Source organism: Staurois parvus, unplaced genomic scaffold (genome assembly GCF_062004578.1).
Source record: "Staurois parvus isolate SC_StPar_1 unplaced genomic scaffold, SC_StPar_1.0 ptg000739l, whole genome shotgun sequence".
NCBI classification, from domain to species: Eukaryota; Metazoa; Chordata; class Amphibia; order Anura; family Ranidae; genus Staurois; species Staurois parvus.
Window position 1 is genome coordinate 575,892 of NW_028318535.1, and position 16,927 is coordinate 592,818.

At 42.6% G+C, this 16,927-nt stretch overlaps 1 protein-coding gene across 1 annotated transcript in view; it reads right to left on the reverse strand.

Moving 5' to 3' along the window:
* The window catches only part of LOC149445214 (uncharacterized), a 28,825-nt gene extending 20,244 nt beyond the window's left edge, over window positions 1–8,581 (reverse strand). The window contains exons 1-4 of the mRNA XM_089654076.1: window positions 8,360–8,581; window positions 6,833–8,269; window positions 4,736–4,828; window positions 1,526–1,630 (exon numbers count right to left, since the gene is read on the reverse strand). Coding sequence (XP_089510202.1) covers window positions 1,526–1,630; window positions 4,736–4,828; window positions 6,833–8,269; window positions 8,360–8,507 — 1,783 coding nt within the window. The 5' untranslated portion in view covers window positions 8,508–8,581. The remainder of the gene's footprint in view (window positions 1–1,525; window positions 1,631–4,735; window positions 4,829–6,832; window positions 8,270–8,359) is intronic.
* Window positions 8,582–16,927: the final 8,346 nt, after the last annotated feature.

Here is a 16,927-nt window from a genome sequence, read left to right on the forward strand (position 1 = left end):
TGTTACCGACTCGACTTGTTCCTGGACCTGTCTTCTCTGCCCATCTCCTGATCTAACCCCAACTTGGTTAACGGATCTTCTTGCTTGCTCTCCTGTGTATGACCCCGACTTGGATAACAAATCTTCTTGCTTGCTCTCCTGTGTATGTCCCCGACCAGGGGTGGACTGACCATTCGAGCACTCGGGCACTGCCCGAGGGCCCGGGGTCAGTAGGGGGCCCCATGAGATGCCCTTGGTACCTTTTCATTGGCTTTTTCATAGGCTTTTTTGGGTGTGGGTGAGGACACAGGGGCCCCATGATGCCCTATTGCCTGGGGGCCCCATGAGTTGTCAGTCCACCCCTGACCCCGACTTGGATAACAAATCTTCTTGATTGCTCTCCTGTGTATGACCCCAACTTGGATAACAAATCTTCTTGCTTGCTCTCCTGTGTATGACCTCGGCTATCCATCTGATTATGTCTGCTCTGATCTCCACTTTTCACCCAAGCATACTCTTCTGTCTTCTGCTACACTGAAGACCTTCTATTTCTCATGGGTGCCACCTGTCTGGAGACACCACTCCAGTACATCAGCTGTTCACGTGGGTGTACTTCTGACAAGCATCCTCAGTTGGATCATACAAGCTCTCCTGACCCGTGCTACTTTGGGCCTGATTCCTCCTGTCCCATCTTCAGGGGAACCTGGAATTTAGCCACGAGGGAATCCCTCTCTCCATTGGCCTCCAGCACCAGGTACGTGATAATAATAATGTAACAAGTTGTTTGATATTCAAAAGAACATAAACCCAGGTAAAGTAAGCTGTTTGATTATTGTTAAATGCAGTTGAGAGCCATCTTTCCAACAAATGACCCTATAATCCATATTATGAGGGTTGTCTGAAATGGTCACACTTCCAGAGGTTCAGTACTGAAAATGGTGTATGAATGGTATATGGTTCTTTGTAACAGTTGGCACACCCCGTAGTCAACTTGAAAATGGAGAAAGTGGAATAAGAAGACTCAAAGTGTTCCATCGGTTGGCATAGTGATGGCAACAGTCTTCTGGGATTCTGAGGGTATGCAACAGCAGTGCAGAGGACCATTTGCCATCACTTTGCCTGCAGATGTAACGCTTGGAGCCTTCTTATTCCATGTTGACAGCAGGGGGTGCCAACTGTTTCCAAAGAGCACATGAAAACCATATAGCGTGCATGCACCATTTTCAGCATCGAACCTCTAGAGCACAGGTGTCAAACTGCCAGCCCTCCAGCTGTTCCCAAACTACAAGTTCATGAGGCAATGCAAGATTGACAGTTACAAGCATGACTCCCATAGGTAGAGGCATGATGGGACTAGTTTTGCAACAGCTGGAGGGCCACCAGTGTGACACCCCTGGTCTAGAAGATTGGCTTGGTTCAGTGATAAAGTGTTATGTCTGTGTGGTCACTCCTTCTGAGTCGGGCTGTGAATTTTTCAGACCGTACTTGTATACCATATCCCTCCTATATGATGACCCGACAGTCCATACAAGTACTTAGTACCTACTTTCATACTGAAGAGGAAGCTTTTCCAACGTGAAGAGCAGAAAACTGACTACCACGGCCTCCATCATCACACTGACAAGTAGTAGGACAGTGTTGGCATGAGCAGCTAGGTAAAAACAAACCCAAAAATGCCGTTCATATTGATGTCATGGAAACAGATAGAAACAATCAACAATCAATCAAGTCGGAAATGAACATTTTGTAAAATTGGAAAGTTAATGTTTTGGCTTTACTTTAACACAGGTTTAGGGATGAGGTATTTCACTGAAATTTTTTTTCTCTACAAATTACCAATTTGCTTTCCTCAAACTAGCCTCACATTTTTGTCATTTGAAAAATTCCAACTTTGTTTTCTAAGATGTGATGGGACCTCAATGTCAGCACTGACATAGTGATCACATGGTTTTGTTAATAAACAAATCCACGTCAGTGACAGCACTCCCTCTTTTTTAGGTGCACTAAAGGTGCACAGATACACTATATTGCCAAAAGTATTGGGACACCGGCCTTTCCACGCAAATTAACTTTAATGGCCTTTCAGTCTTAGTCCATAGGGTTCAATATGAGTTGCCCCGCACTTTGCAACTATCATAGCTTCTGGGAAGGCTATCCACAAGGTTTAGGAGGGTGTCTATGGGAATGTTTGACCATTCTTCCAGAAGCACATTTGTCAGGTCAGGCACTGATGTCGGGGGAGGAGGCCTGGCTCACAGTCTCCACTCTAATTCATCCCAATGGTGTTCTATTTGGTTGAGGTCAGGACTCTGTGCAGGACAGTCAAGTTCCTCCACCCCAAACTTGCTCATCCATGTCTTTATGGACCTTGCTTTGTGCACTGGTGCGCCGTCATGTTGGAACAGGAAGGGGTCATCCCCAAACTCTTCCCACAAAGCTGGGAGCATGAAATTGTCCAAAAAGTCTTGGTATGCTGACACCTTAAGAGTTCACTTCCCTGGAACTAGGGGGCCAAGCCCAACCTCTGAAAAACAACCCCACACCATAATCCCCCCTCCACCAAACTTTACACTTGGCACAATGCAGTCAGGCAAGTACCGTTCTCCTGGCAACTGCCAAACCCAGACACATCCATCGGATTGCCAGACAGAGAAGTGTGATTGGTCACTCCAGAGAACATGTCTCCACTGCTCTAGAGTCCAGTGGCAGCGTGCTTTACACCACTGCATTCGACGCTTTGCATTGCACTTGGTGATATAAGGCTTGGATGCAGCTGCTCGGCCATGGAAACCCATTCCATGAAGCTCTCTACGCACTGTTGTTGGGCTCATCTGAAGACCACACCAAGTTTGGAAGTCTTTAGCTATTGACTCTGCAGACAGTTGGTGACTTCTGCGCACTGTGCGCTTCAGCATGCACTGACCCCGCTCTGTCATGTGACGTGGCCTACCACTTGGTGGCTGAGTTGCTGTTGTTCCCAGTTGCCTCCACTTTGTTATAATCCCACTAACAGTTGAACGTGGAATACTTAGTAGCCAGGAAATGTCACGGATGGACTTATTGCACAGGTGGCCACCTATCACGGGACCACGCTTGGAGTCACTGAGCTCCTGAGAGCAACCCATTCTTTCACCAATGTTTGTAAAAGCAGTCTGCATGCCTAGGGGCTTGATTGTATATACCTGTGTCCATGGAGGGGATTGGAACACGTGAATCACATGATTTGGAGGGTTGGCCCAATATGTTTGGCAATATAGTGCAGACAGAATAATTATTCACTTTTTTGGTAAAAAGCTCCCAGCCTCCTAAGATAATAACATCCCATAGACTAGAATAGGTTGTACCCATACTGTTGGAGCAACGTCCTATTCAAGCCTATGGGATATTCCTGAGCAGGTAGGGCAATGCCACACTAGGTTTTGCTGCCCAAAAAATAAAGGAGGGCTACAGCTTAAAGAGCTGGAGAGGGAGGGCTGGAGGTCTTTACTTATTTGTAAAATTGTAGACTACAATTCTCATTGTAAAAAAAAATACATTTGAAAAAACATTTTAGGGTTTTTAAAACTGATTTTAGTTCAATCATTTAAGCATGTGCAAACAAAAACCCAGTTTGAAAAAAAAATCCATTGCACATGTTTTGTATTCAGAGTGCAAAATGTAGACTTATATACTGTATATCATAATATAATACAACATCAACAACAACAACCAACATCAAACATTACAGCCAAAGGTAGTGTAGGCGCTCAAAGGACCTCCAATGGAGGATGATGAGAATAAAAAAAGTTGCTTAATTTTGCCAATGTTTTGGAGAGTCACATTTATGAAGGTCTTGATAAAGGCAGACCAGGGGTGGACTGACCATTTGGAAACTCGGGCACTGCCTGAGGGCCCAGGGTCAGTAGGGGGCCCCATGAGATGCCCCTGGTACCTTTTTCATAGGCTTTTTTGAGTTTGGGTAAGGACACAGGGGCCCCATGATCCCCTATTGCCCGAGGGCCCCATGACTTGTCAGTCCGCCCTGAGGCAGACTGTGACTCACTGAAGCATTGAATAATAAAGCAAATTTATGGCTTTCCTCATTCTCCATTGAAAAATCCAGGAGTATCCAAGAGAGTAGGCACTCAAAGTTCTTTCAACTTAGAAGCCAAGAGATAATGGAAGAGATAGAGATTTTATCACATTTTTAAAATGTTAAGTCCTTACTTGAGCCCATTTGGCTTGTATTCGACAGCTCACCACAAAGAGAGACATGCCCCTGAAGAGGACATTCACCCAAGTTGAGAAATCCAAATGTAATAGGTCAAAAACAGCGCCAAAGGAAAAATCAGCCTTGGCTGTCTTTTGGCTTACTTATTGCAACCAGGTGGACAATAAAGACTTTGGACTCCCAATGATTTTCCATTTGGCGCTCTCTTTGACCTATTACACTTGGATTTCTCTGCTCTTCCAGTGGATCCCTGTCTTTGTGGTGAGCTGCTGAATACAGACCGCCAGGTCTCAAGTAATGACTTTGCCCACATATTGATAACCTGTGAAAATCTCTATCTCTAGCATTATCTCTTGGATTCTCCATTGAAAGTTCTTTGAGTTCCTACTCTTGGATTTCTCAGTGGAGAATGACGAAGACAATAAATTTGCTTTATCTCACCAACGCTCTCTTAGGCTCACCATTGAAAATCCTTTGAGTGCATTCTCTACCTTCCTCTAAGAAATGGCTTTGCTTTGTCAAATAATATATTATTGTCATACTTACCAAAGGCAATCATGAAGATGTTGATTACCAAAAAAGAGATTGCTCCAACTGTGAACCCAGCATCATTGTTTGCAGCAATTCCTAGCAGAGAACCTAGGAAAAAAATATATGATCTTTTATTTATTTATTTCAGGTACTTATATAGCGCCGTCAATTTACGCAGCACTTCACATATATATATATTGTACATTCACATCAGTCCCTAACCCTCAATGTCCCTAACTCACATTCATACATATACATACTATGGACAATTTAGACAGGATCCAATTAACCTACCTGCATGTCTTTGGTGTGTGGGAGGAAACCGGAGCACCCGGAGGAAACCCACGCAGGCACAGGGAGAACTTTAACTGACCTCTTCTACCTTCCCCAGCACCTGCATAAATGTCTTGTCCATGCTACTGCCAGATGTTAGCTATATGGGCCACTGGGACTTGCAAAGTCAAGGCCAAGCATCTTCTTTTGCTGTGCAGGAATGGATAAAATCCAATTTGTCAATTTGTTCCTATAGCCATCCCCTATGCAAACTCCAGGCAGGTGGTGCCGTCATTGGGATTCAAACCAACGACCTAGTACTGCCAGGCGGAAGTGCTAACCACTAAGCCACTGTGCCGCCCCGACTTTATTGTTTGCAGAAAAAATGGCCAATGGTTCATATTTATTATTTGGTGTGGTTAATATTTCTGTGATATTTAGAGAATTAATGTATTTCTGTACAGTTGTCCTCTACCTTCCCCAGCACCCGCATAAATGTCTTGTCCATGCTACTGCCAGATGTTAGCTATATGGGCCACTGGGACTTGCAAAGTCAAGGCCAAGCATCTTCTTGTGCTGTGCAGGAATGGATAAAATCCAATTTGTTCCTATGGCCATCCCCTATTAAAACTTTTGTAGAGATAGCCTTTTTATAGGGATGGATAGAGATTTTTCCATGCTTGTGCAGAAGATAAAGTTGCCCGACTGGGAGACTTTGGAAAAGTGGCCGAGCAGCAAAGGTCTGGAAGGAGTGAGGACAGGTAAGCAGGGTTGCCATTAGAAATGATGGGGTCCCATAGAACCTGCTTGACTGGGTTCTTCGCTACCCGATACAGCCTGCCTGACAGATATAGAGAAAGAGGCCAGAATTTATTGGTCAGGAGCCATGGCACAAAGAATTTCTGGTTCAAGAAAGAGTCCCCTCTTTTTCTCTGGTTCCTGCTGCTCAAATGATGGGGCCTGGGCAGGGGCGGACTGACAACTCATGGGTCCCCCGGGCAATGGGGGATCATGGGGCCCCTGTGTCCTTGCCCAAACTCAAAAAAGCCTATGAAAAAGATACCAGGGGCATCTCATGGGGCCCCCTACTGACCCCGGGCCCTCGGGCAGTGCCCGAGTTTCCAAATGGTCAGTCCGCCCCTGGGCCTGGGACTCTTTTATTTATACCACCGGGAGCCACAGCCCATGGCATTAATGTGCATGTGCCCAAAGGTATTTAAACGTAAGAGGCCCAGCCAGGGGTGGACTGACAACTCATGGGGCCCCCGGGCAATAGGGGATCAGGGGCATCTCATGGGGCCCCCTACTGACCTCGGGCCCTCGGGCAGTGCCCGAGTTTCCAAATGGTCAGTCTGCCCCTGGGCCCAGCCCTAGTATAGGAGGGCTGGATCTACCTCCCTATAAGCAGCCCTGCAGGTAAGTATCGGATTTTTCCAAATGAGTAAGGAAAGGGGAGCACTCTCTGCTTTATTTCTGTTTCAAACTGAGAATACCAACCAAATTGTTTTAGCCCTGGTTAAAAATCGATAAGAAGCTGCATCCCATGGCTGAAGGAGGTAAGCTTGTTCTTTTGAAAAAGTAGATGTTGTGATTGCTTCAGAGTGCACCAAGACTTAACATAATGGAGGTGGACATAGTCTCTTAAAGGCCTTGCTCTGTAAACATGAATGGCACTCACTTTTCTATCAATACAGGTGACTAGAAGACCTTTGGAGTCATTAGAAGGGAAGGGACATCAGTCAAAGGATATCTGTACTAAAGAACAGTTACACTTAAACAGGCATACTGTATATGTAGTACTGCTTTGTTTGCACTTTAGAAATGTGGTCTATTTCATACCTGCAAAACGTAGCCACACCCAGGTTGCCCAGACAGCAGAGTAACAAAATGGAAGAACTGATCCAAATCTTCGACCCCCTTGGACATCGATTCTGCAGATGTATAGTTGTATAATAGCTCCAGGTATAAGCACCCAGGGAATTGATAAATGTGCTTGGATTGAGTAGCCTAAAGAAGTCTGGATAGCAGCAAGCGAAGCTAGACCATTACATATGTAGAAGAGAGGGTCCGAAGAGCGAGAACTGATATTTTCCTTGACCGTTAGCTCCTGCCCCGGCCTCTTTAGACACCGTCTGCCCCACAGGAACACTTTCTGGAACTTGGCACTTGATATCACTATGTTTCCAATGGGTATCAGAACTTTTTCAGCTATGGAATTCACAAGGCTGGCAAAGGTTGTGTAAAGGGAGACTACGGTGAATAAACTGCAAGTCACTCCGAAGAATATATAGTAAGCTTGGCTTGGGATTTGCTGGATGGTGGACACAGTCATTAGAACAAATGCAACATTATGTGCTACTTCAAGGGCGTCCTTGTTCAGTGATAAAAAGCAGAACACGCAAGCTGAAGCCAGGAAGAACCAGTCACCAACCATTAGCTCTCTGCTATCTGAGACTTTTCTTGAGGTGAGGACAACTGTTGCGGTAAACTCTTCCCATGACTTGACCAGCCAGAAGATAGAGTGGAAAGCAAACTTTGTGGCATGATAAATGTCATCCCTCAGATAACTGTAGTAACTGGACAGCAGCTGAGACAGGACATTGATGCTGATCCAGATAGCACCTACATAAAAAGTTTTCATATAACCAAAGCAGTAGAATGCCATGATGAATGGAGAGATGGTGTCGCAGAGATTGCCCAGGGCCATTGGCTCAGCATACTTTGTATTTTTCTTCTTCTCTTCTCCTGCAGTCTTAGAAGCGTTCCGACTGGCAGATCCAAGAAGTAGGACGTTAAAGAGGGCATTGCCGAAGCCTGGAAGAACATATCTCTGGGTGATGCCTTTAAGCAGTAGGGCTGCTGCTCCATAAAGTCCACACAACACTATGACCAGTTCCAGCACACCAGAGACCACCAAAGCCCAGCGACCAAACAGGCCCACTGCCTCAAAAACTAGCGTTAACGTTAGTGCTCCAAACACAAAAGGCATGATATAGTTAACGGTTGCTGAGCAGAAAGACAGAATAAATGCAATTATGATATAGGACACAAGCCCAGCCACTGCACTCTCTTGGACTGGAATCGGAGGAAGGGATGGCACTACTGAGCTGTTCTGCGCTTCTGATTCTGTACCAACAATGATACGTGTAGCACCATAGCTGCTCCACAACGCAGAGAAGGCTATGAAGGCTGTACCACCTAGATGGTCATACTTTCTGAAAGACAGGAATCCGGCAATGAGCTGAGTGATACCGCCAATCAATATTAGATGAACACCTAAAAAATTAAAATGAGAACCATCAGTCATTGTACCAGTTCTTTATTACAGAGATATATATGGACAAACCGCCATGACCTTATGCTTACCTGCAAGGATGTTTTCTACTCCACCAATGGCAACTGAGGTGCTGAAGAGTGAAAAGTTTTGCATAGAAACGAGGAAAGCACTGACAGCATTGGAAAGTAGTCCCAGCACTGCAGGCTCACTGTAGAACACAGCAGGAAACCCCTCCATGATGGGGACTTTACAAAACGGACTTGCTGAGAACTGGAATGTCCAGCCCAAAATAAATATTCAATCAGAGTTGCTTCTATATCAAACTGAGGATCCTGAAAACAGATTACAGTATATGACATTATCATTGGTTTTACCATTTAGGTCTTTGAAGATTCTAATATATTCAGTTCATGGTACAGTTAGTAGTAGTTAGTTGCATTCACCTGGACTTTTTCTATAACATCATAGACCTTTCACTGCCCACCCAAGTGGCATCTTCTGCTCTAGTGAGTGTCAAGAGCATCCCCCAGAATTTAGAGCCACACTATTAACTTTTGCAGTCCATACATGAGTCAAATTCAGAAATGACGCAGCATTGGACGGTTTTTGTGCGTCCATCGAATTTGAGCGATGGGCATGTTGGAAATTTTTTGAAAAATGAACGATTTTCTAATCGCTGATGGGAGAATATGATCGAAAAAAAAACGAACATGATCTGTGAAAGAAAAGAAGATTCCCAGCCACAAAAATTATTTTCTGTAGCAACGAGTTGAAATTGAAGGCAACATTTCTGATTTTTGAAAGAAAATTAATTCAGAATTTGACCCATGTATGCCTTGCCTTGGTTCTCTTTTTCCAAATGAATGTGTCAAAGTATAGATGTTAATTATGTAATTAGACCATGGTAGTTTCACAAAATTTCACATCTGGTTCTTGATGATATGTCACCACTAGATGAATTGCCTTTGGGGGGAAGAGTAGAGAGGCAGAGGGCCCCTAATATTTTTTGGGGGGCCCCCATGACACATAGCTACACCCCTGCCATTAAGTGCCCACTGATACCTAGTCCATGGTTTGCTCCCTCTCTAAGGCAAGTTATAGATTATTGAATTTTCTTTCTTTCCACCATCGATGGAAGGAAACAAAATTGCTCGATTCCCCCATCAACACATTTGGTGTTGATGGGGGAATCCCTCCTGCAGCACTATTGTATTCTGCATACAGGGGGCACAGGGAGCCTTCCCATGTGCTGGATTACAGTGATTACTGCTAGCGGCTATAGCTCCATGCAGCAATCGCATGTAAATAATCCAGCAGGCTGGCTGTACTCAAGTCGATCCATCAATCAAATGGCCCAACCAATCTGTCAGATTATTTAATTCTGCCTCCTCCCCCCCTCCGCTGCCACATTTGGCACCGTTTGGGGGGAAGCAGGTACCTAGTTTTGACAGGTACCTGCTCCCACTTCTGGCGCAGTTTGCCGCAGCCAACTGAGCTGGAAGTTCGGCACTTTGCAAATGGGCTGCAATCCTCTGGGACCTTGGAAGTGTCCCAGAGGGCTGCGGGGGGTGCTGAACTTCCAGCTCAGTTGGCTGTGGCGAACTGAGCCAGAAGTGGGAGCAAGTACCTGTCAAAACTAGGGGCAGTAGGAAACCGGTGATGAAGCCGCAAGGCTTCACTGCCGGTTTCCCTTAGTCAAAATGGTGGTGCCATTGGCTTGGGTTGAGGACAGTGCTAGATGCATGGACAGGTAAGTGTGCTAATATTAAGTGTGCTAAGGCTGGAATTCAACGTTTTTTGTTGGGTGTTTTATACAATGTGGGTTACCACAACATTAATCAGTAGCTGGTACTAGTAGCCTTATGAAGCAATGGAGCTGCACTTCTCAAAGTGTGTTGGCTTTGCAAACAATCTGACATTGGAATAAATCTGTATCTGGACCTGAAAATTCTTTAGCTTGGTACAACAAAGAACCCAAGTTTTCCATTCTTAAAATATATGTAAAGTCATTTTTTAGTTTTGTATAGGTTAGCAGATGGTTAAGACTCCATTTGGGCTGTTTTTTTTCTTTTGCTGTCTGTGTTCTATTAGGGAGAATTCCCTTCACTTCCATGTCAAATACGCAACAGGAAGAAAGATGAAATTTCTCCATAGCAAGGAGGAAATCCCCCTTTAGATAGTGTTTAGATGGGGTTTTATTACCTCCAAACTCTATGTAAACTTTGTAAAAATTTGCTTTATATACATTATCAATTCAATGTTAATAACCAATCAATCAACCAACCAACCAATCCATCCATAAGCTAGTATTCAATTATCTAAATCAGTGCTGGTTAACTTTCTTGACAAAAGAGTCCTCGAGCATGGCCCAGAACATGGCCAAAGGACCACACAAAATATTCAGTGGACATACTACTATATACTACAGAAAACTGTCAGAGACTGCAAAATGCTGCAAGAGATAGTTAGAGACTGAGGACATGCTCCAGGATACGGTCATAGACTGGAAAAAAGTTACATGGGACTTAGGATGAGTTTGGCTTTGGGCTTGGGTTCTGAACCCATAAGTTATCTGTCGTTACTAGGCCAATTGGTTGGGGGTGGTGTAAGATACCCAAATGGGTATCTCAGCCAAACTACAGCTTTGGCAGGATTGGCAGAGAGGGATGGCAGATATGGAACGATTAATAAGGTGGATGAGTTTGGCAGCAGCTTTCAAGATAGACTGAAGAGGGGATAGCCTGCGATGAGGTAGGTCAATGAGGAGGGAGTTACAATAGTCAAGGCGAGGTATAACAAGGGAGTGAATAAGTTGTTTAGTGGTTTCAAAAGTTAAGAACGGGCGTATCTTTGCAGATGTTGTAGAGGTGAAGTCTACAAGATTTGAACAGTGATTGGATTTGGGGGTGAAAGGACTGATGGGAGTCTAGGATTACACCTAGTACCCTGGCATTAGGGGAGGGACTAATGGTTGTATTACACTAGTATATACTAGTAGACATTCTGTTTGTCATTTTTCATTGTAAGAACGTTCATTCCCTTTTTCTTATCATTAAGAAAATTGACATTCGTTTTCCACTGCAGTGACAAGAAAATTTGAAGGAATAGGATGGAACATTTTTCTCGAATGGTCAAATTTCTAACAGTGTATGTGGTTTTTGTTTGGGAATGTCCATTTATTCCAAAATCAAATATTAAGAGCAAATAAAATATTGGACTACTTTCAAACGACATTTGAATGCACTGAGAATTTTTGCACAAATTTTCTTAAGATTTTTAATTTGAAATTCTACAAACCAGTACTTGATCTTTATCTACCCATTGGAATAAAACTTAGATTCCATCCAGGGAAGGACTGACCATTTGGAAATCTCTCCAAAGTGAGGGAAATCTCCTCTTAGACATTTGTCTCTGAAACCAGTGCCCCATTTGGAAGATTTCCCCTCCTTTCCTATTCTGGAGACAACTCAGAATCAGGGGCGGACTGACCATTTGGAAACTCAGGCACTGCACGAGGGCCCGGGGTCAGTAGGGGGCCCCATGAGATGCTCCTGGTACCTTTTTCATAGGCTTTTTTGAGTTTGGGCAAGGACACAGGCGCACCATAATCCCCAATTGCCCAGGGGCCCCATGAGTTGTTAGTCCGCCCCTGATTCCATCTACCATCTACCACCATTTAGGCAAACTTCCATAACACGATCTCACATCTTCCCAAGTCTCGGAATTAGAATACGATATTAAGAAACTTCTGCAACCTGTCTCCAGTGCATTTTAGGTCTATTATTATTATTATTATTATACATCTTTTATTTATTCGCTATTCAGTATGTATATAATACCTTTAGGTACTCTATGATACAGTGATAATTTAGTATTTTATTATCTTTGTATTGTTTGAAAAGAAAAGGAAAGGGAAAAACAACATGAAAAGAAAAAAGAAAAGGAAAAAGAAAAAAAAAAGAAAAAGGAAAAAGAAAAAAAAAAAAGAAAAAGGAAAAATAAAAGAAATATTGTGAAAAAATTAATTATCTATCTGCAAGTACCTAGCAATACCAAGGTTCTACTCTAAGATAATCAGTGTAAATAATCAGAGACTTACCTGCCTGGCAGAGCTGCTCTGTTCTCTGTGATGACTGCGTGACTGCAAATAACAGCTTTATAGCAAGTGATACCTCTCAGGGTGGCGACCTTTTTTTCTAAACTGTTGAGAATTTCCAAAGTGTTTCTTCCTGCAAGCAATGTTAACCAGATATATTTTATTAGACTGGTTTCCTCATTCTTCCTCACTGTTGTGGACAATGACCTCACAGCTATCAGATACCGGTACTGGTACTTCCCCCCTATTTTATTGCCCTTGTGACATAAAAAGAACTAAAAAAAGTATGTTGTGATGTCACAACTAGAATGAATCAGTCTTCCAGTTTCAGGCTCATTCATGGGGTATCTAAGAACATCACCCGAGCTGGCCAAACGGCTTTTGTGTATTTATTCATTTATTTTTTTGTTCTAAATTGTTAAAAATATTAAATATAAAAATATTTTAAAATACATATTCTTTGTTTGAAAATATTCTGTATATAGCAGGGACTGGTTAAAGCCCATCAGTATTTTTTTCATCAGTCATGATGACTGACAGGTATATTGTTCCTTGATGGATATATTGTAACCTAAATGAGGATGTGAGAAAGATTTTCCCTTTACCATATTGTTACATTGTATACAACTGAGGCACGGATAAGAGCCAAAGTTACGAGGACCCAAAAAGGTTAAAGGGAATAAAGGTGGATTATAGTGACCTGATCTTACTAACCTATCATTATTATTATTATACAGGATTTATTATTATTATTAATATTATACAGGATTTATTATTATTATTATTATTATTATTATACAGGATTTATTATTATTATTATTATTATTATTATACAGGATTTATTATTATTATTATTATTATTATTATTATTATACAGGATTTATATAACGCCAACAGTTTGCTCAGCACTTTACAATATAAGGGAGACAGTACAATTACAATACATTTCAGTACAGAAGGAATAGGAGGGCCCCGGCTCGTGGAGTTTACAATCTAAAGGAAGGGGGAGGTGATACAAAAGGTGATAGCTACGGGCAGGGGCGGACTGACCATTTGGAAACTCGGGCACTGCCCGAGGGCCCAGGGTCAGTAGGGGGCACCATGAGATGCCCCTGGTACCTTTTTCATAGGCTTTTTTGAGTTTGGACAAGGACACAGGGGCCCCATGATCCCCTATTACCCGGGGGCCCCATGAATTGTCAGTCCGCCCCTGCATACTACCACATGTATGTTGCCATGTTGGCATTGGGAAAATGTAAAATTGTATCAAATACGTACCCAGGGGCGGACTGACAACTTATGGGTCTCTCGGGCAATAGGGGATCATGGGGCCCCTGTGTCCTTGCCCAAACTCAAAAAAGCCTATGAAAAAGGTACCAGAGGCATCTCATGGGGCCCCCTACTGACCTCGGGCCCTCGGGCAGTGCCCGAGTTTCCAAATGGTCAGCCCGCCCCTGACACAGGGGCCCCATGAACCCTTATTGCCCGGGGGCCCCATGAGTTGTCAGTCCGCCCCTGGCTACGGGGGATGATCTGGCGGAGGTGATTCAAGTACAGTTCTTAGGTGGGGGTGGGGTAGGCTTCCCTGAAGAAGTGAGTTTTCAAAGATCGCCTAAAGGCAGACAGGGTGGGGGCTGACCGGACATGCTGTGGTAGGGAGTTCCAGAGGATGGGAGAGGCTCTGGAGAAGTCCTGGAGGCGAGCATGGGAGGAGGTGATGAGGGAGCTAGAGAGGAGGATATCATGGGAGGAGCGGAGTGGGCGATTTGGGCAGTATCTGTGGATGAGGTTGGTGATGTAGCTAGGGGCAGTGTTGTGGATGGCTTTGTAAGCTGTGGTTAGTATTTTGAATTTTATATGTTGGGTTAGTGGAAGCCAGTGGAGGGATTGGCAGAGAGGGGCAGCAGTCGCTGATCGGTTGGTAAGGTGGATGAGTCTAGCAGCAGCATTCATAATAGACTGAAGGGGGGATAACCTGTGTAACGGAGGACCAGTGAGGAGGGAGTTGCAGTAACCGAGGCGGGATATAACCAAGGCGTGGATGAGTTGTTTTGTGGTCAGGAAGGGGCGGATTTTGGAAATGTTCCGGAGGTTGAGGCGGCAGGATTTAGCCAGTGAGTGGATGTGGGGCCCAAAGGAGAGGTCAGAGTCCAGGATTTCGCCTAGCACCCTGCCATGAGGGGAAGGACCAATGGTTGTGCTGTTGATCTTAATGGAAAAGTCATGAAATCATGTCCTTCCCCGGTAATAACGGACGGAGATTAAATTCTGGTATAGAGGGATAATTAGTACTCAAAATTGACCAATGTTTTTTAATTATATTTAAAACCCGATTTGAATAAGGATGAAACTGAGAGATGAAAGGCAGTCTGCAGGAATTAAGCCATCTGTCTTTCTGTCGGGACAAAGTATCCCTTTCTTTTTTTAACTATATCAGTGGGATAACCCAAGGGGGGGCATTAACATATTAGTCCGAAACTGTTTGTTGAACACTATGATGTATGGCTTTGTCCATTTTTTTGGATCACTCTTTTGTATGGTGGTGATTTTTCAACAATAAATGTTTTTTTATGTGGAGCAACCCAATTTTCTTTTTTCTATAGATGGCCTTTGAGAGGGCATGATTGATATGCACTGTGATTGATGCACCATTGTGCACTCCACCTATATTACTGCGCTATATATATATATGATTTGTTGCTCCTGTGTTAATTGTTATAAATTAATAAAAACCATTGAAATACAAAAAAATTTAAAAAATATAATAAAATTATAAAATATATATATATATATATATATATAAATATATATATATATATATATATATAAATATATATATATATATATATATATATATATAAAAAAAAATATATATATATATATATATATATAAATATATATATATTTTTTTTAATTATAATTTTATTATATATATATTGTTTTTAAATATTTAAATATATATATATATATATATATATATATATATATATATTTTAAATATTTAAAAACAATATATATATAATAAAATTATAATTTAAAAAAAAAAATATATATATATATATATTATAATTTTATTTATTTTTTTGTATTTTTTTGTATTTCAATGGTTTTTATTAATTTATAACAATTAACACAGGAGCAACAAATTACGCCCACGCAGGGGCTATCAATTGCACATAGAGGAACTAGAAATTAGAGAAATCAGTGTTCTAACACCAACAGGGCAAAAGATACATCCACGCAGGGGCCATCAATGTCACTTAAATAACAAAACATAAATATAACACTGATAATAACTCAGACTAGAGGCAGCTATCCATTGCCACACCAAAGCAAACAGAGAAAAAAAGGGGGGGAAAGGAATTTCTTTTACATTTTTTTAATCCAAACAATTTATTGTCAAGATAATAGAGAAAATGGAACAGTACTTACAGAATCCACAATGACATTACTGCAACATACTGTGGATACGCAGATCCCGTAATACACAGAATAACAGAAATGGTAATCAAACAAAACAGAGATCACAAGGATCCAAAACTTTCTTGACAATATCTTGCTTTTCCCTTTTTACGTCTTATTCCTTCCCGACCATATGTAAACAGAAATGGGGGAAAGGAACAAAGCCCAAAACAGGTCTTCAAACAATACAAAAATAACCACATCAACAACAGCCTCTCCTTCACACAAGATGTCTCATCAAAAAGAATGGGGGATGCAGGTGAACTCCCTCAGGGGGAGGAGTGGAGCCACACACCTGAAATAAAATATCACACCTGCAGAAGTTGGTCCACTATCAACTGAGGAGGGGCAAACCCATGTGTATCCAGCCAACCCTGCCATACCTGCTGGAACTTAGGATAGGCATTGCAAGTTTCTCCCGTGGGAGTAAAGAATTAACATAATCTATTCATTGCTTACTAGTCAGAGGAGCCGGAGATAACCAGTACCTTGCTATCTTCTTCCTAGCCAGATATAAAAGTCTAGATACCATAATATACCCCTCCTGGTTGGAACAGTTCTTGGTCCAGTGCCCCCAACAGACAATGCAAGGGATCCTGGGGAACAGTATTTTGAGATACTAGAGAAATAAGTTGGAGAACCTCACTCCAATATCTATGTAACAAGCATATGAATGAAATCACCTTGTTAGACCCTACATCTCGGACAATCAGGTGAGTCCCGCCTGCCCCACTTAAAAACCACCAGTTTAACCAGTTCTACATATTGCGGATTATTCCACAAGGAAGTACAGGAAAGAAAGCTGGTAATATGAAAGGACGCTTTTACCGTACTCCAAACGCGCCTCAAGAGGTCCACAGTTGGAGCTGTGGATGGAAGGACCGGTAGAGCCATCTCAAGATGAGAAAGCCAAAATGGTGGGATCAGGAAGGGAAATCAAACATATAATGGGATCAGTATTATCAGGAGAATCCCAGCCAACCAGTTGCTGCAATTGGGCCGCCAGAAAATAAAGTCTGGGCTCAGGAAACGCCAACCCTCCCGACTCCTTGCCATATTGCAACGTAGACAATTTTAACCTAGCCACCTGATTTTTCCA